A 19,579-nucleotide genomic window follows, 5' to 3' on the forward strand; every position below is an offset into this window, starting at 1 on the left:
AATTCCAGAATTTGCATTAAATTCACGAGCCAAATTATTCCACGCTTGATCTTTTTTCTTGTTAGAAACCATGTTTGTTTTCTTATTTTCAATTATAGGTCTATATTTACCAACTAATTTATTTAACAACTCCATTTCAGAAGGCGTAAAGTTGCACTTAGTTGCCATTATTGAGAACAAAGCAAAACTGGGAATGAAACACAAAATAGCCGCACTTTAAAACTACAAATTTATTGCTCTATAGTCGAAACCAAGACAGTCTCTGGATGCTGTAACTAAGCCCTTTGTTTTTTGCTTGCAGTTGTACTTAAACTTGAAATTGTAAATAGGAAGCAAACCATGCTACTTTTGGCCATTTAAGAAAGCATAGTGTCAGTCACGGCGCTTTGTGATTGAATTAAATAAACCGAGGTTTTGCAAAACATTACACCTGAAACAAATTGATTCTGATAAAATAATTATTTTGTAGCATAATAATCATTCATGGCAAAAGACATTAGAACTAATGACAACTCATTTAAATAGTTGCAAATGTTATTAATCTTCAGTTATCAAAGATAGGGTATAATTAGGGAATCAAGGATGAAAACTAGTAATGTGCGGGATCATTAACAATGTTGATCCGGGGATAGGGATTCGGATCATTCGTGACTAGGTCTGAAAATATGCATTCAGACCTCAACTTTATTTACCCAATTTATTCCTTCGTAATAGAAGGCATTTCCATGAGCGTAAAATCAATTTCTTTAAAAAAAAAAGCCATCTCTTGCAAAAACATCATCAAAATATGATTTACTTGTAAAAGAAGTTCTAAGAAGAACCTGGGAGAATTTGTAGGAGTGGGACAGCGAATGCATCTATGATAAAATAAAATGTGAAAAATTATTTCTTAGCATGTTAAGTTGATGTAGAAACAAGAATCTAAAGCTGTTACATTTACTGGACAAACTAGAAATTTTTTTACGTTTTATTTTGGCATAAATGCAGCGCTCACTCATTGGTCCCAATCTGTTCCCACTGACAAAATTTGAAACAGTACACAAGAATTAAATCTCCCTTTTTTCAAAAAATACCTAAAAAAGCCAAAAATGAGGAAAAATACAATCCCCAAATAATTAAAAATTAATAATTTAACTGCTGAAAAGAATTATAATTTTTATAAGAGATAAAAATTAATTTAAATGGAATTCAATAGAATTTTATATTTATACTCATATATAGAATTGATAAAATTTTAGACTGTAAAAGATCTATTCAAAATATGCCAAAAGTAGAATGGATATAGATCTTGATTTTTCTCTCGTATATTCAGCACAACACTATGCACAATTTATATGGTCCACAAGCTAAGAGGCTTGTGAAGCCTGATGAATTGAGCCCAAGCTGGTTCTTTAAAAAGACCAATTTGGAAAAAAAAAAATTTTTTTTTTATTTATTCCATAATTTCTGAAATATTAAACTGTTTACCTTTCAATTTTACAATTACAAGATTCAATGCAGAGAAATTTCACCGACATTTAATAGAATCACCATCACGAGAATCCTAATAACAATATAGGTAGGGGGAGATGGGGTATGTTGGACCATGGGGCATGTCTCAACTATTTTAATACTATCAATATTTTTTATTTTATTTTATGACTAACAAATAGCACGTATGGTCTTACAAATCATGTAATGAAATGACATGGTACAGTTACTTTGAACAAATTTTATGTCCAGAAAGTGTTATTTCAGTAGTCCTGAATAATTTTCAGAAAACTAACTTTTCTCTTTGATGGTTTTCCTCAAGATTCTGGGGGGGGGGGGGGGGGGAATTGAACTCTTTCCTTAGAGTAAGTTCTTTTATAGCTCACAATAATTGGCAATTTTTTCATTTCTTGTCAAAAAGACATACCTTTTTCAGACTAAGGATGTGGGGTAAGTTGATCCACTCTTTGTGGGGCATGTTGGACCGGACCAACCTACCCCATATAATTTAAAAACTTTTTTTTCCTCTTAACTCTCAATAATTATAATAATATTCTAAATGTTTATATTTACATTCATTTCTTGTTGCACATGTTTCTAAAAAAAAAAAAAAAAACCAATAATAATAAAAACTTAGGGGGAAAAAACAAAGATATATTTTATAATTATGAAACAAAAATTATACTAAATTAATTTAAACAAAAGATTTATTTCATGTCTCTGCACTTTTTTACTTTTTATATTTTCAAAAATACTTCGAAAATTTTGGCAGACAATTGTTTTCTAAGAGTAAAATATGCAATACATAGTATAGTATAAAGTTCCTGAACATTTTTTTTTTTGCTAAACAAGCATTCTACATTTAAAAAATAAATGAATAAATAAAACAAATAACTGATTAAAGGAATGAAAAAGTGTACCACTTTTATATAAGATTATCTAATTTCATTTTTTATGTTTGATTTTAGAACACACAGACATGCTGATTTAAAGCTATCAATTTTATTGTCCTTTTTCTTTGTATTGTATTAGTATAACAGGATTCCTTTATTTTTGGAGTTGTTTCATGCAATGCAATGAAGAATGAAAAAAGCTTTTTCCCCTTAGCAACTATTAATATAACTTTGCAGAAAAGTAACACATGACTTATCCTTCCAAAACCCAGTCCAATAAAAGTGCTACTTCCAAAGCTCTGTAAGTAACACTTCTATATTCTCAGAGCATTAAACACATCTTTAGTTAAATTCTACCTGCATTAATTATCTCATGAATATTCAATAATTGATTTTCCTTTTGATTTTAAAAAAATAATTGTGTACTAATGGTGAATGTTTATTGCTGTTTTTAATGAAAGATGATTTATCAATTAAAATCAATTTAATATGTTGAATTGATCTTTAAACTTTATTTTGCAATCTACATGATGAAGAGAATACAGCAGGAACATATGATATATTTATCACTAAAATAACAATTTTGTTTGAGTCATACGGTCCCAACGTGACCCACCAGGCAGACCAACGTACTTCCAGTTGTGGGGAACGTTGGTCCACTTTACAAAGTTTCCGTTAAAAAATTTATATAAAAAGTTTATCAATTCAACATTTCCGAAAAAATCTGTGGTGTTGAGAAATGTTTAGTGCAACTTATTGTAGAAAATCAAACAACTCATTAAAATTTTTGACGAGATAAAAAATGAAAAGTATATAAGCGAACCAACGTGCCCCCACCTCCCCAGATATTCACAAAACTAATGTAATTAAAATTGCCTACAGAAAAATAAACATCATAGCTTAACTCAAACATTAGTTTGGTCATGAAATAGAATGTTCAAATCCCTTAATACCAACATCCTATGAATACAATTTTTTGGTTTGCACAAGGAAAACAGGTTTAGATAATTTTGCCTCATTGCATGTGAATGAGCACCAATCTTTTAGCATCTGATTCTGGCTCATCATTTGGCTGATTATATAACAAATTATAAACATTACTAAGCCTACTGCGCTAAAACACAATGTCATTTTTTGTTCATTCCACTCCTTTTAGTTTCTATCCTAAAAAAATCAGGGCCGGCTCTAGTAGTTTTGCCGCCCCAGGCGATGTTGACAAGTGTTGCCCCTTGATCTTAGTAATATATATTTTTAAAATCATCGAGCAGACTCTCGTGTATTGCTGCAATTTGAGATGTAAAGAAAAAAAGAAAAACTAGGAACAAATATTTTTACCAAGTATTTGCCTCCTTGCATTTTGCCATCATGAAATTTCTTGCCCCTAAATTCTGCCGCCCTAGGCGGTGACACAGGTCTCTTACCCCAGGAACCGGGCCTGCCAACAATTGTGATTGAAATAGAAACCTGTTTGTTATTATGTCTGTTTGTACATGCAAAATACTTATTTATAGAGTATGAATGCTAGATTTTACATGACAGGAAAACAAGTTCCTCCAACAGACGACTTGAATTTTATTTCTAAGTTGGTAAAAATAAAGTTCTCTCTCTGAGGAAAAAAAAAAGTTTTAGTTATTTATTTATTACTTTTTTTTTTTTGTTTTTTTTTTTGTTCAATATCTGTTGGTGCTACCATATGCATTTTGTTCGTGACAGAATACCTGCAAGGAGAACAACAGACATTGAAAGTGAAGGCACAACGATGGTAAAACTTCCCCCAAAATTTCAGTTATTTTGAATAAGTCACGTAAATTTTCTTAAAAACGGTTTATCTATTTAATGTTATTTTTTAATGATGTATTAAGCGACAGACAGACTTTTTTTTAAATGGTGCAGAAACTTGAACAAAGTTCGACCACATCTACATTAATCCCATAATTAAAATTTTGGAATGAACTTTTAAAAGAAATAATGAGAGGTTACACAAATTTGTCCATGACCATTAAAAATTGCCAAACGCATTTAGTTATTTGGCTCAATTAAATATGTAAAAATATATACATATGTATATCGCTCGTTTGGAAAAAGAGTGCCACAATATGAAATTTTTCATTTTTTCCCCCGCTTAAAGTTCGTCAAAGGACGTTATCTTTTTGGAAAAAAATGACGGATTTTTCGTTCGAATATTAAAAACTGGAGATTACAACAAACTAACTTTTCTTAATGTAAATTACCTGAAGGGTTCAACTTCAAACGCTTCTCCCGTAAAAATTCATTTTTCGTATTGTGGCACTCTTCTTGATAAATAAGTTTAAGAAATGTCATTCGCAACTTAAAATTCATGCAATAATTTGCAAAACAATTATTTTAAGAAACTGAAATAAAAGCTTTTAAAAAACGAAAATGCTTTCTCAGCAATACAAGAAAAGGAAACAAACCCAAATATAACAGTTCCGTAGTTATTGCTTTTCCAATGCCAGTTCCACCACCAGTGACAATTGCTACCTTGTCTTTGAATAAGTTTGGCTTAAAAATTGAACAAATTTTTGACGAAGCCATTGTTTAAAACAGTATAATCTTATCAAAATTCAAAGTAGAGTTCCACATTGTTTACATTTTCCGCAATTATCAATAATCACAGCCAGCAAGCCAGCCAGATTCGCGCGCTGAGACGCGTTGAAGAAATCATGCGAAAGAGACAAGTGAGGCTTTGCGAAGGGACTCTACGACGAGCTGAATGGAATACTTTCACGTTAAGAAGAACATCCTAAGGTTGCGTTCGACTACCCTAACCGGTCAACCTTTTTCAAAAGCGTCACTTGACATTTTTGTAGTCTGAATTTCCAAAAATTCATGTAAAATGTATTAAATGTTCGAAATTTATCTTTATGCAAATAAACACAATCAGGGGTGGACTGGGTCCCCCCAAGAGGGCACCAACCTCGACTCCCAGACGGTGCACAAGTTCGGGAGCAAAAAGAAAGGGAAAAGAAAAAGAAACGAAGTCGTACAGATGCGAGAGTGCAAAAGAGGTGAAAGGAGAAAAGGAAAAGCGCACAAGTTCGAAGAAGCGAAAAAAAAAAAAAAAAATAAAATAAAATAAAATAAAATAAAAAAAATTTGAATTTTTGGCATCTTGAATTCAAATTATGTTTTTCGCAAATCACGAGCGTGTATGTGTATGTATGCGCGTGTGTGTTTGTGTAGGCGCATGTGTGTGGGTGCGTGAGTGTGTATGTATGCATGTGTGTGCATGTTGTGTACGCTAGGGTGGATCGAAAAAAAGGAAATTTCGAATCTTAATTTGGAATACCCACCAAAAGCTGTGCATGTGTACGAACAATACACATGTAAAATCTTATCAAGTTTAAACAACTCCTTGAGGGTCCTACCAAGGCTTGAATTTCTCTAAAAATAGGAAAAAAAGGTTAATTTTTCCAAAATTTTTATGAAAATAATAAGGTTCAAAATTTTTGTTCTAATACCATTAAGATGTTTCCTTTTAACACCCTTTTCATGTATCTCCAAAATTATTTACATTCTTTGCAATATTAGGTTCGCAAACAAAATCGTAAAATTTCGTGAAATTTCCAAAAACTTACTTTTTTTAAGCCTTTTTACACATTGCAATATTTTTTCTTTTAAAGTCCAATTTTTTTTTTTTTTTTTTTTTTGCAATGACTGGTGCAGAATGCAGTTTTAAATGGAAATGAAGTTATACTTGATTAGCATGGACCAGCAGTTTCACCATCAAGTAATGTGAAAAAGGCTTCTCGTACGCAGTTCACAAATTAACCATGGGACAGGATGTCCAATTTTAATCTCTATGGCCGCAATTGCACCGTTCTTTTTTCTGGTATATTCGTGGCCGTGCCATCACAGCCAAATACTAAAAGATCCTTAAGGCTTAAAGAAATTTTCAGTTCAAAATCACATTGCTGTCGCGATATGTTTTTCCGTTCCAGAAGTTGGCGTCACATGACCCAAATAAAGAGAATTGGATTTTTCAACCATGGATTCCTCGCTTATGGTTCTTGGTTGGTATCTGTCTCCAACCGTTTCTTTTTGTCATAGTTTTGTCTTTTCGGCTATTGAAAAATGTACTTCTCAAACCCTTTCAGTTCTAGGTTGCAGGTTTTGAAGAGAAGCACGTACTTCGTCTGTGACACCTGTGACACTTCTGTCGCTGTCTTCGAATTTTATTCCTATCAACGATTTTAGAGCGGTAATTATTTGTCACAGTACCAAAATCCTGTAATGTTTCTGAAGCAATTGCTGCAGCACATCGCACATCTGTCAGAAATGCCGTACTGGTAGCACACTCTTGATAGCGTTGGCAGAGAATTCTATTATTCAAGTATTAACTTTAATGCATCAGACTACTCTGATGTTATCAACCGGCAAGAATGTGCAATAACTGCCACCCCTCTCCTATTTCAGCTGGCATATCTAATGAAAGTCTTCAACAATAGATTGAAAACACCAACGCCAATTTTGCGTTCGTTTAGTTCTCCTATCACACTCAGGTGGTGGAACGCTGTGCTAATATGGTGACAGAAGCTTCTTTGCTTGCGATTAGTCAATCGGCAAGAGATGGCTTCATAAGAGCAAAAATCAGATCTCGAAGTATCATGTCATCGTTTGAATCAAAAAATGATTTCAAAGAGGTTTCATGAATAGATGTGACGAACTGACTATTTTCTGTGGCTTTAACTAACTGATACTTTTCAAGTCCCTCATTTTGTGAAATATTGATGCTTATATGTCAGAGCGACTGTGTGCGAGTAAATATACATTGTTTGTAACCAATGCACTTCTCTCTATGTTTTTCAGTTAATAAAACTAAATCATTTTGATAGTTTACTTCTAATGTAAAATGAGTAATAAATTTATACTTAATACATGTGGCTCGGCAGATGGAAAAGGTAGAATGGAACTCGAAATGCAGCCACCTGTTTTTAGTGGATGCTGGACTGTTAAAATGTAATAAAGTTTAACTTCACTTCCGTTTAAAACTGCATTCTGTACAGGCGTTTTAAAAAAGAAAACTGGACTTTAAGAGAAGAAATATTGCAATGTGCAAAAAAGCTTAAAAAAAGTCAGTTTTTGGTTAATTTCGCGAAACTTAACGGCTTATGTATGAACTTAATGGTGCAAAGACTATAAATAATTGAGAAGATACATAAAAACAGTGTTCAAAGGAAGCATTTTAACCGTATTATAACAAAAATTTTAAACACTTGTATTTTCATAAAAATTTTGGAAAATTGAACTTTTTTCCATTTTTGGAGAAATTCAAGCCTTGGTAGGACACTCAAAGAGTTGTTCAAACTTGATAATATTTTACATGTGTGTTGTACTTACACATGCACAGCTTTTGGCAGGTATTCCAAATTAAGATTCGAAATTTCGTTTTTTTCGATCCACCCTAGTGTACGCGTGTGCATGTAGGCGTTCGTGTGTGCAGTGGCGTACTGGGTCGATAATATGTACCGGGAAAAACACTTGACCGGCGCCTTGCCCTATTTTCGTAACTCCCCCCCCCCTCCTCCACCAAGCTCAACTCACAAATTAAAATTGACGAATTTCCTATCAGAGGTGTAGATAATCTTCAGCGCCCTCGGATAACTAAAGCTTTTGTGCCCCCTCGCGTTTGTCGAAATGAGAGAAAGTTTTTCTTTTTTTACTTCCTTCGGTGATGTTAGAAAGAGGGGTGTTCTTGGGGGGGGGGGGGGAGGGTATGCTCAACTGGAAGTTTTTTGAAATTGAAGTCCAAAACACGATTGTAGGAAAATCTTAGACAACGTTAGTAAACGGGGAAGGAATGAGGTTTGAGACTCTTAGAAATTTTTCGAAATATGTTTCAAATACGCAATACAGTAAGCTATCTTAGGCGAAGTTAGAAGGGTTGGGTTTCGGAAATTTTCACCCGGAATTTTTTCCATATTACAGTCTGAAAAACGAAAATTCAGACGTTTTTTTCAGCAATTTTGGAGCAATGCTGAGTTTAGAGGTTCTCCTCCAGAATATTTTTAAAAACTAGGTTCTAAAAACAAAATTAATGATGTGGGAAATGAGTTGTTCAGAACTTTTTCTCTGGAATTTTTTTTGAAATTAAAGTCCTGAAACCGTAATGTAGACCATCTTTGATGATTTCAGGGATGAAGATTGGGAATTCTCCTCCGATAATGTTTACAAATTCAAGTCCTAAAAGATAAAAAAGAGACTTTTTTAAATAATAATGGGCAGGAATAGAGTATGGGGCACACTCGCGGAAATTATTCAAAATTGAAATCCTAAATACTCCTTCGTCTGTCATACTTTGATGACATCAGTTGAAAACATGGATTTCGGGGACTTTCCCTGGAAATTTTTTCAAAATTGAGGTCTTAAATCGGAATTTTTAGACGATCTTTAATGAGGGTGAACATTGCGTTTGAGGGGTTCTCCCCGAAAATGTTTTGAAATTGAAATCACAAAAACGTAATTTCAGACTTAAGCTATCTTTGATAACCTGAAAGGAAGAAATGCAGATCAGGTACTCATCCTCGGCAATGTTTCGAAATTGATGTTCGAACTTCTAAAAATTGAACTTTAGACGAGGTCTTATAAATTTGTGACAGGATTCACGTTGACGGAAAGCTCTCCCACAAAACACAAGAGGAGGCTCTCCCACAAAGTTTTTAAATTGATAACTTGGAAACGCTGTTTTAGACGTTTATAAATGTGTGCTACAGTCGGGAGTGTTCCCTGGGCTGCCGCGAAGTTAAAAAAGTAGAGGGTGTACAGGGGTGGATACAAAGACAGTTTTTTCAGGGGGCAATGGACAGTAAAAAGCAGGGCAGGACTGGACCCCTCAAAGGAGCGCATGATATTTCTGAACCTATTTACCCATTGTAGATGTATACAACGAGGGGAATAAGGGAGGAGAAAATGTTTTCGCGTGTCATTGCTCATTACTAACTGCAAAATTTCTTGCATAGGTGTTCCCACGAGAGGGGCATTAAAATTTTTATTTGGGAGTTTTGCGGTATTTTTTTTTTGGGGGGGGGGGGTTGTCTTTCTTAGGATTATAATGTTTTTACCTGCTATCTTTTTTTTTAAATTGACCTTAAGAGAGGGAATTTTATTAGAAGAGTAGTGCAGGGTTTCCCTTTTAATAAAATATGTATTTCTCTAAAATTTAGGGGGTCCGGGGGGTTCTCCTCCGGAGGAAATTTTCAAAAAACGATGTAAAATTATGCATTTTGAAGCCTTATAAGGGGGAAATCGTCACTACAAAAATATCAGAAAATAAAATGGATCAACTAAGTTTTTAAAGGTATATACTTCAACTGAAAATTAAGATAACACACAGTAAAAATTGTTTTGGGGTCGACAAATCAATGGCTGCAGTCGACAGAGAGATAGAGCCACGGAGGAGAAAAGATAATACTTTGTTACCTCTGTTACATCGGCTTTTGGTGTGATTAGTTTTAGAACAACCCTCCAACAGTGGCGCAATTTTTTTTTTCTTTTGGAGCACATTAAAAATTCTAGAAATTGAAGCTTTAAAAACGCGATTGTACGCCATATTTATTGACTTTTGGTTAAGGAATGGAGCTTCAGGGAGTGACCCCGATGTTTTTTTTTTTTTCAATAGATCGAAATCAATTATTCCTCCCCCTCCAAATTTTCGAAATTGAAGTTTCAAAGACGCAATTGTCGACAAATTTTGAAGATTTTACGAAAAGGAGGTTCTGGAGCTCTTCCCTGAATTTTTTTTCGAAATTATGGTCCTTAAACAGAAGGAATATTTTGTATTCAGGGGCTATTCCGCTTTTTTTTTTTGCAAGTGTAGTCTAAAGAGCCTAATTTTATATAATTAGAGGAAGGTGGTTCGGGGACCCGTGCCCGTATATTCTCCTTAATTGACGTCTTAAAAACGCTATTGTAATACCATATTTTGTAACCCAAGAGCCGGTAAATTTTCGAAATTAAAGCTCCAAAAACGCAATTTTCGAACTTTCTGGGCATTTGGGGGCGTCCCCATAAAGTTTTGCGGAATTGAAGATTATGCTTTCGGTGTGCGTGTGTGGGGGGGGGGGGGGGGAGCTTCGGAAGTGTAGCATTTCGAAGACTTTCTTATTTACAGTCGACCTAGAAAAAAAGGAAAGGAATGGGAGAGGGGAGATAATTAACTGACCAATAAAAAGTAACTATTAAATATTTTTCATTCAAAGATTTTTTTAAAATAAATCAAGATTTTCCCCCGACAGTATTATGATTTTTCTTTTTTAATTAAAATCACTTTGTTTTCCCCAATACGTGTTATTCAATAATGAAGAACAGTTTTAAAAAACATTCAACTCAGCATTCTGGGGAGGGCTGTGAGCCCCCCTTCTGGTTACACTGACTCAGACAATGCCTTCCAACCAAAAAATCTCTAATAATTGCATAGAAATTTTGCAAAAGGAACCTGTAAAGCTTTTATGACATTTCTACTTTAACTGATTACATGACTGATGTCATTGATTTTACTGCTTCTTTTGAACGAATTAAAATAATACTGATTACCGATACACAATTTATAACATTAAATATTTCATTATAATAAAAGGAAAATATGATTCTTTTGGATCTAAAATTATGTTTAAAAAATGTGATTACCGTATCATAGTGTACAAGAAATTGCTCTTTTAATCAAAATTATTACCACATCCAAAGCTAAAGTAGCATGGCTAAACATAAACATAAAAACGTAATATAATGTTATCTGAAAATAACGGAAAATCTATAAATAATTGTGAACGAAGTTTACGAAATAAGTAAATGAGCTGAAGTCAATAATGGCAATTGTGGAATCAGATAAGAGAAATTATGAATTATCAATATATGTACATAAGGATGCTTCTTTAAAAGGAAAAGCGGACATTTTCCTAAAAAATAAGTAAAAGGTTATCATAAAGTTTAAAGGAATAATTTAATAAATATCTTCACAATGATAAAAGTCGTCTCATTTCTTGACTTCACAGAGTTCATCAATAACTTTTTCATTGTAAATTGTAAAAAGTTTCTGTTATATCCTGTCTTTTCAAAATTCAAGCTGGCAAAAACGGACCCTTCAAGAAACTATTTGCCTACAACAGAGCATAAAAAAATATCCTTAAGGACCTGAGAAAATGGGGGAAAGGGGGCAGCCCGGATCTACGTAACCGCAGACGCCGCAGTACGGGGAGCGGGGCACACCGCAGAGGGAACTCACGACCCGAGAGACCAAAGAATCTTTGTTAAAATCAATAAAAAATGTGTGCTCAAATTTAAAAAGGTGAAAATATTTTCAACATTATTATAAAAATCAGGATATAAGCCCCTCATAACTGCTCAAAACCTTAAACAAATATTAAATAAAAATAAATTTAACATTTAAACAAATGAGCTCATAATTATGGTAGAAATATTGAAGCGGTCAAAAACAAACAACAATAGGGAAGTTGCAACCAATTAAATGTTCATATTTTGACTATTGGATATTGTTAATTGACCCTCAAAACAAAAAAATTCACCATCGCCGAATTTTAAAACACCGTGATTGATTTTTAATGAATTTTTAAAAATCCACGCGCAAAAGTGCGCTCTTCTGAAACGTCACGAGCTTACGTCACAGGGCACTAATGGGCAGCCTTCCGCCGAAGATCCCTTGTTTTCGCTAGGGACATTTTGAGCGCGCTGATATTTTTATTTTTTAGAAATTCAATAATTCTTTTGAACACACTATGGAGGCTGGATTCGTTAAAGCACAATCGAAATAATCTTCCTCAAGTAACATCAATGATGATAATTCGGATATTTCCGAGAGGATGAGAGGTTTAATGTTCCAGAAACGGTAGGAGTTAAATGCGAGGAGATAAGCCTTTTAAGTTTCGTCTTCGAAGTCAACTTCGAAGCACGTCGGCTTCTCCCGTATCGGAAGGGCGCATGACGTCACTTCCTATGCCATTTGACGTCACAAGCGCTTGAACTTTAAAAATTAATTAAAAAAAACTACTTATTGTATCGCAAAATTTTTTCCACCTATGATGTTCATACATGTTACTCTATCAAAAATAAAATTGAAAAATCGAAAGCTTCCCTATTACTCGTTTTTAAAAATTAGCGATTAAAGGATTGCCGTAAAACTTATGCACTTCAGAATTTCCAGGTGTCAGGATAAGAAAGTAGAAAAATCGTCAAAGGGAAAAAAATATTTTTTAAGCGACAAAAAAAGAGGAGGGGGAAATCAGAGCAACGTGAAGTCTTCATGGGGGCGCCACGCCAGCGCCACGAAATTTGCAATTACTTCACTATAAGAGAATTATGAAACTATTGAAATATTCCGCGGTTCTCCTGAATCATGAATAACACTAAAGGGCTGTGCAATGCTGTTATTTCAGTTTTATTAATTTTTCGCTGTTAGTTATATCAGTGGCGAATCCAGGGAAGGAGCTACGTGTTTTTTGTGTGTGTGGCTGCAGCCTGCAGCCGCACTCCCCGCCCGCAAATTTGATGAAACCGAAGTTTTTGCTTTTCTTTTACTTCGTTGGAACCGACATCAAGACGATATAAAAAAAAAATCGACCTCAGCCCCCCCCCCCTCCTGGACTAAAACCCTTGCCTTGCCACTGAGTTATATAGTGAAGGGCGCCGTAGGAAGGTTAGATGTTCAAAATAGGCGCCTTGGTTCACAAAATCTTGTAACCACGGTAATACACAAAAATTTAAATGGAAAGATGTATTAGTTTCATTTGAGTTCAAGTCGGTGCTACTTATTGTACTATAAAAAAAAAATCCTATGAAGTAGTACGGTCGTCTAACTTGTTCATTTCACACAATAAATCTTATGGTAAATGGCGCCGTAATATCCAGTACAAAATCCTAAAAAAAAAAAAAAAAGTCTTAGACACCGGCGCACTAAGGACACCGGCGCACCGGGAATTTTCCCGGTATCCCGGCGGCCCAGTACGCCACTGCGTGTGTGTGTGTGTGTGTGTGCGTGCGTGTATGTATGCATGTGTGTGCATGTTGTGTATGCAGTGCTGTGTGTGTGTAGGTGTGTGAGTTTGTATGTGTGTCTGTGTAGGATATGGACGCAACCTGGAGACGGCTTTCGCTATAGGAGCAGCATCGTGAGGAGCCGGTCGACCGTGATGCTGCAGAGGGTGCTGGTGGGAAAATAAAATGATAGCACGGCAAAATAGTCAAATGAGAACAATAAGCAATCGTGATTGCTCAAAAAAAAAAAAAAAAGAACTTTGACATCTTGAATTCGAATTGCTTTTCGCAATCACGAGTGTGTATGTGTCTGTAGGCGTGTTTGTTTGTGTGTGTGTGTGGAAGGGGGGTATGTTTGTTTGTGTGAGGGGGTATTTGTATGTGCGTGTGTAGCATGTGTGTGTGTGTGGGTAGTTGTGTGTGTTTGTGTTTGGGGGGGGGGGTATGTGTATGTTTGGGTAGTTGTGTGTATGTGTTTGTGTGTCTGTTTGTGTGTGCTTGTGTCTTGCGATCATCATATTTACTGCTTCTAGGAAAAACGACTTTGTTTTTTAGAGATGCCCGGGTCTACTACCACTTCTTAAGTAGGGGTTAGAATTTCGTAAGTGCCTGTGTAGTATGCATGCGTTACACTCCACTCCTGAAAATTATCGTGAAAAATGTCATTACTGATGCTGCGAGTTCATATTGAGGGTTACAACTGCTTTCTCTGAAAACCGAACAATTGGTTGAATTGCTTGAGAGGTAAACTTTAGCCCCCGGCATGAACAATTTATTTAGGCATACTCGTATGATTCGACAAAATCTAACAGAGGAAGGAATATTACTTTTGTATTTCACCACCATTACTAATAATTACAACTAGTACTAAAGGAACAAGTGAGCTCTGTTTGATATTAGCATCGTTTTCGGTAATGTTTCCAAAGTTTTGTTTATACTGTGTCTGCTAGTATCCATCATAGCCCAATTTTTATATTAATACCATATTTTGCTTTTTTCTCTCTAAAGACGTTTCTACATACTGTACTATATATATTAATACAGTCGCAAGCCATCATGGTGAAGCAGTACATGAAGTTGAATTTCAGAGAAGGTATCAGCTACTGGTACTGAGTCTTCATCCGGATAACATTCCTTCTAAACACTTTCTGCAACGGAACATCTAGGGTAATAGCTTTTGTTATCATTTTAATTACTTCCCGCTGCCTTCTAGGTAGGTCGTTGTCTGCAAGATTGCGAAAGCATCTTGAGGTGTCTGTTTCAGCAGTTAGATTTTACAATTTAGCTGTTGAAAGGATTTAGATGGTCTCTCTGTCGTCTCTTAGATTTTGTCAACCAGTAATGGAATACCTTAGCCATTGGTCTTTATTTTTCAAGAAATGATCATCAATATAGCATTTAGATGCCTCTTTACACTTGAACCCGATTTAAAAATACTTCAAAACACGTCTCAATATGATCTGCCTATTTCCCTAATTCCTCAATTTTTTTCTTCCGACAATGTGAACTTTTTATCATTGCTTTGAATTCTTTCATGATATCATATAATCCTATTCTGGTAAAAGACTTGACATTTTCAGAAGAATTCATAAAGAAATAAGAAAAAACTCCGAACTTGAAATATTTAAACCTTTTTTACTCACCAACTTTAAACTTCGAAAAAACAAAATGGCGGAAATAGGCGGTAGATGTTTTTACAGGATATTATAGCGGGCAGTCTATATTTTATGCCCATAACAAAAGTAGAGCCCGACTCGACCCGGAAAATAAACAAAAACCTTAATATCTAAAAATTTTAATAAAAAATAACACACCCAATTTTGACTTAATTTCACACAGTAAGAAAATGTCAAATGTTAAACTAATTCAACAAAACAGGATTTCAGATTGAGCTACATACCCCCCCCCTCTTCCATATTTGAAAGTTTGTTTTACTAAATCCATCACATTCAAATACATTAACTAGAAAACGGAGACTTTTAGCATGAAAAGCTTCGAAAACAAAAGCGAGATATTCCAACAATGTCTAAGATTCGACTAACGTACACCAACGGAAATGCAACAAGTGAGATTTTTACTGCTGTGTTTTGATAGAACAGTTATCTAACTTGAAGTAAAGTAAGTTTAAAACAATTTTTATCAAACTTTTTGATTTTGGTTTTTGTCCGGTTTTACTGGCCATATATGTACTCCTATGTGCGACGGTGGTGCTGCAAAGGGAGGCGGGGGGGGGGGGGGGAAATAAAATCATAGGACATCAAAACAGTCAAGTGAGAACAATAAGCAATCGTGATTGCTCAAAAAAAAAAAAAAAAAAAAAAACATTCAGTTGAAGTTAAAAGACAAATTTAATTTGAATTTTGACATCTTGAATTCCAATTATATTTTTCGCAATCACGAGTGTGCGTGTGTGTGTTTTGTGTATTTATGTGTGTGTGCATGTGCGTGTGCATGTGTGTGTGCGTGTGTGTGTGTGTGTTTGTGTGATAGTGTGTGTGTGTGTATGTGTAGGTGGGAGTGTGTAGGTGTGTGTAAGATATGGACGCAACCTGGAGACGGTTTTGCAAAATCGGGAGCGGCCGGTCGACGGTGGTACTGCAGAGGGTAGCGGGGGGGAAATAAAATCATAGGAATTCAAAACAATCAAGTGAGAACAATAAGCAATGTAATTGTTCAAATAAAAAAAATAAATTAAAAAAAAAACGAAGGCACACAGGTTCAAAGGTGCAAATAAATAAGTAATATATATATATATATATATATATATATATATATATATATATATATATATATATATATATATATATATATATATATATATATATATATATATATATATATAAACAAAGTCGTACAGTAATAAGGGCAGGAGAAAAAAAAAAAAAAACACGAAGGCGCACAGGCGAGAGGGTACACCGATTCGCAGAGCGATTGGATGGAGGGCCAGTCCGCCCCTGAACACAATGAGCAGCTGAAGTTAAGCCGATGCTTATGTCAACAGAGAAATTGATGAAACGAATATAACACCAAATCATTTGACGAATTTCGATCATCAAATACAACTCAGTAACCTTCTAAAATAAAAGTACAACTTTTCAGTCAAAAATTAAAATTAAATTTTTAAATTTATTTTGCATTATTTCAGACACACGTGCTCTGGTAGACAAGGCAATACTTTTTGTTATAAATATGAAATAATTAGACCGTTGTTATGCCATAAATACATTTTCTAATGATACATATTTCACAAAATGCGTAATGAACTCAATGAAATTTTATCGGAAAACTGCGGCTTTTTCAAAGTAAAGGGCGTTATTAACCCTTTCCCCTTTAAACCCTCTAAATGACGGGACTGACATTGTTATTGAGGTGATTAAAAATTCGAAGTATTGCAGCGTATTAGATTTGTAGCTATTTTGTAATGTGTCACTTGTATTTAAGGATTTTTTTTTAAACAAAGAGCAGAAATAATTAACTTACAAGCTCGAAATTTTACACAGTAGTTTGTGTTAGGAAGATAGAAAATTTCCACAATAAAGCTTAAAGTTTTGCTGAAGTTAAAATATTTTGTAAATATTCTCTTTGTTTTTTTTTTTCCTAAAAATCTCAAAAATTCAAATCTTTTGCCAAAGCAGAATCACTAATTCAGAGTCACGGAATTTTGCACAGTAATTAGTGTTAGGAAGTCACAAATTTTCGGCACTAAGGTTAAGTGCTTTGCAGAACTTCTGTTTTTTCGGCCCACTCTACTGTATTACATGCTATTAAATATACTATAGCGTCTTTCCACAAAAATATCAACCTGTAGGCCAAAATTTCAAACTAAATGAACATTAATGTGTTATACACCATTTTAAAGACATCATTTTGAACACTTCCTTGTATTTAATCCATTGAATTTTTATCTTTTTTTCGTTGAGCCTAGTTTGAATTCTGTGTTAAGCGGCCTGTCACGTTCGTCACAAAGCGTCATAGTTTCCGTTCCACACTTTTTATAACACTGTAAAAGAAAATTTGTGCTTTATTCTCTTCCCAATACCTAGAAAGCATTTAAAATGTTGAATTTTTATTAAATTATTTAAACAATTAGTTATCAGCGTGATTAGCGTAAGAAATTGCTAGTGACCAACGTTGTCGCTTGAAACAAATACTGCATCTTTCGAAGGTTTAGTTGAATAAAAAATAAATGAAATGTATATTTTGATATTAATTACTTTAATGTCACTGTATAGTATTTTGTAATTTTTACAAGAAATGACTCGATCTTTTACCATATTTGGGGAATTTTCTTGGGTTGTATGCTATGGAAAAAACGGTATCTCAAAATAAGAGTTAAAGCAGAGCAACAATGGCAGGTAAATAAAGAGAAAATGACAGGAAAAAAGCAGCAGAATGTATGCGAATATTACGGCAAAGTAAAAACAATGATAAGAAAATGAAGAAGAAAGTGACTGAGAGATCAGAAATGTGAATGCAGGAGATCTGAATCAATCGCAGGGAACCTAGTAAGTTAACTTCGTAGGGGAGACTAGGGATAGTTGGCGAACTTTTTCAACTTTATTTTTTTAAATGTTGTAAATAAAGTAGAAATTTTTTTCTTTAATTGCTTGGATAATCTGTATGGTATCAGCAATGAAGTCTTATTTTTGTTTTGACAGTGCGATGCTTTTCTATTTTTTACATAATTTTTCGTGAACCTTCGCAGAGTTCGCACATTTTCCCCGTCACTGGGCGAAATGTCGAGATACTGTGATTGACCATGAACATGTGAGTACAAATTGAAAATGATTTTTCCGTACGAGTATTTTCTAAGAAATTGCTGGGTATTGGAAATGGTGAAGTTGAACTCAATCAAAAGAAACAAAACATAAAATTGCCTGACAATTACTGCACTGCAGTTGAGACGAAAAGTAAACGAATTGAGCGTCTTCCCAGTTATATTAAATAATTATTTAAATCATAATTGGCTCTGTAATCGTGCTATTTTGGCAGAAGAAACGTTGATGTAGATGAAATTAACGTTCAGATACAATAGTTGTTGCACGGTGATTTGAAGTCTTTTCAATCAATTGATACCGTTGTTGATGAAAACGAAGCCGTAAACTTCCCAACTGAATTTTTAATTCCCAGGATAGACCAAGAATGCCATCGTAGAATCCCTAGTTCAAAATTGGTTCACTAATATTTCATCTCTGTCATTTAAACCCACCTAGATTATGCAACAGTACACCTACAGTTATGAAAAGCATCACCGGAAATGTTCTCAAAGCAACAATTTCGACGGGAAAGTTTGAAGGAGAAATTGTCACTTTGCCACGCATTCCATTAATATCGTCAGAATCTCCAGTACCATTAAGAAGGCTTCAATTTTCGATTCGTTTAGCTTTTGTTATTACCATAAATTGATCTCAAGGCCAAAAAATGACTATTTGCGGTTTGAACTTGAGAAAATCCGTTTCTCCCACGTGCAACTATATGTCGCTAGCTCTCGTGAGGGAAAAACCGTCAAATATATTCGTGTTAGCAAAAGACAAGTTAACCATGAATATTGTGCGTAAATTAGCACTAAGATAGTTTTCAATTTTAATAATCTAAAATAATTGAAACAATAGCTCGAAATCATTGTTATCTACCTCATTTAAAGAACTTAATTTTTGTATGTTATCAATTTATTTAATACATTTTGTAAATATGTCATTGTTTAAAAACTATAGTTAAAGCTTAGATGAATAAAACGTACATTCAAAAAGTGCATGTTGGTTTTTGTCTAATTTCAACATTTTGATACTTTACCTATCACTTTCAAATTATTTTGCACGTTGGGCCGAAGTTACTTGCTAAATTTACTAAGCATAAGTGTAGTAAGTAATGCTTTTACTATAGAAAAGTTAGTAAGTACTTAGTAAGTTTAATAAGTACAAAGTAACTACTTCGACCAGATACGCTCATTCTCAATCCTATATGATTTAAAATCGACTAAACGATTTTCAGTTTTACTAAAAACATTAAATTGATTGCATCAAAATTATGAGTAAAAAATTAATTCGATTCATTAGAACTACTCAGCCTCAGCAACGCGTGGCTGGGTATGCTAGTATCAATATAATGGTTATTTACAATGGTTTTACATCTATTTTCAACTATGACTACTTTACCCTAACCCATGGGGTAAAGTGGTCATAAATACATAGCGAAAAGCAAGTTTCATA

At 34.2% G+C, this 19,579-nt stretch overlaps 1 protein-coding gene across 1 annotated transcript in view; it reads right to left on the minus strand.

Moving 5' to 3' along the window:
* Positions 1–5,049, minus strand: part of LOC129231308 (peroxisomal trans-2-enoyl-CoA reductase-like) — a 59,706-nt gene extending 54,657 nt beyond the window's left edge. Inside the window, 1 exon segment of the mRNA XM_054865598.1 lies at positions 4,799–5,049. Coding sequence (XP_054721573.1) covers positions 4,799–4,919 — 121 coding nt within the window. The 5' untranslated portion in view covers positions 4,920–5,049.
* Positions 5,050–19,579: the final 14,530 nt, after the last annotated feature.

Source organism: Uloborus diversus, chromosome 10 (assembly GCF_026930045.1).
Source record: "Uloborus diversus isolate 005 chromosome 10, Udiv.v.3.1, whole genome shotgun sequence".
Classification (NCBI taxonomy): Eukaryota; Metazoa; Arthropoda; class Arachnida; order Araneae; family Uloboridae; genus Uloborus; species Uloborus diversus.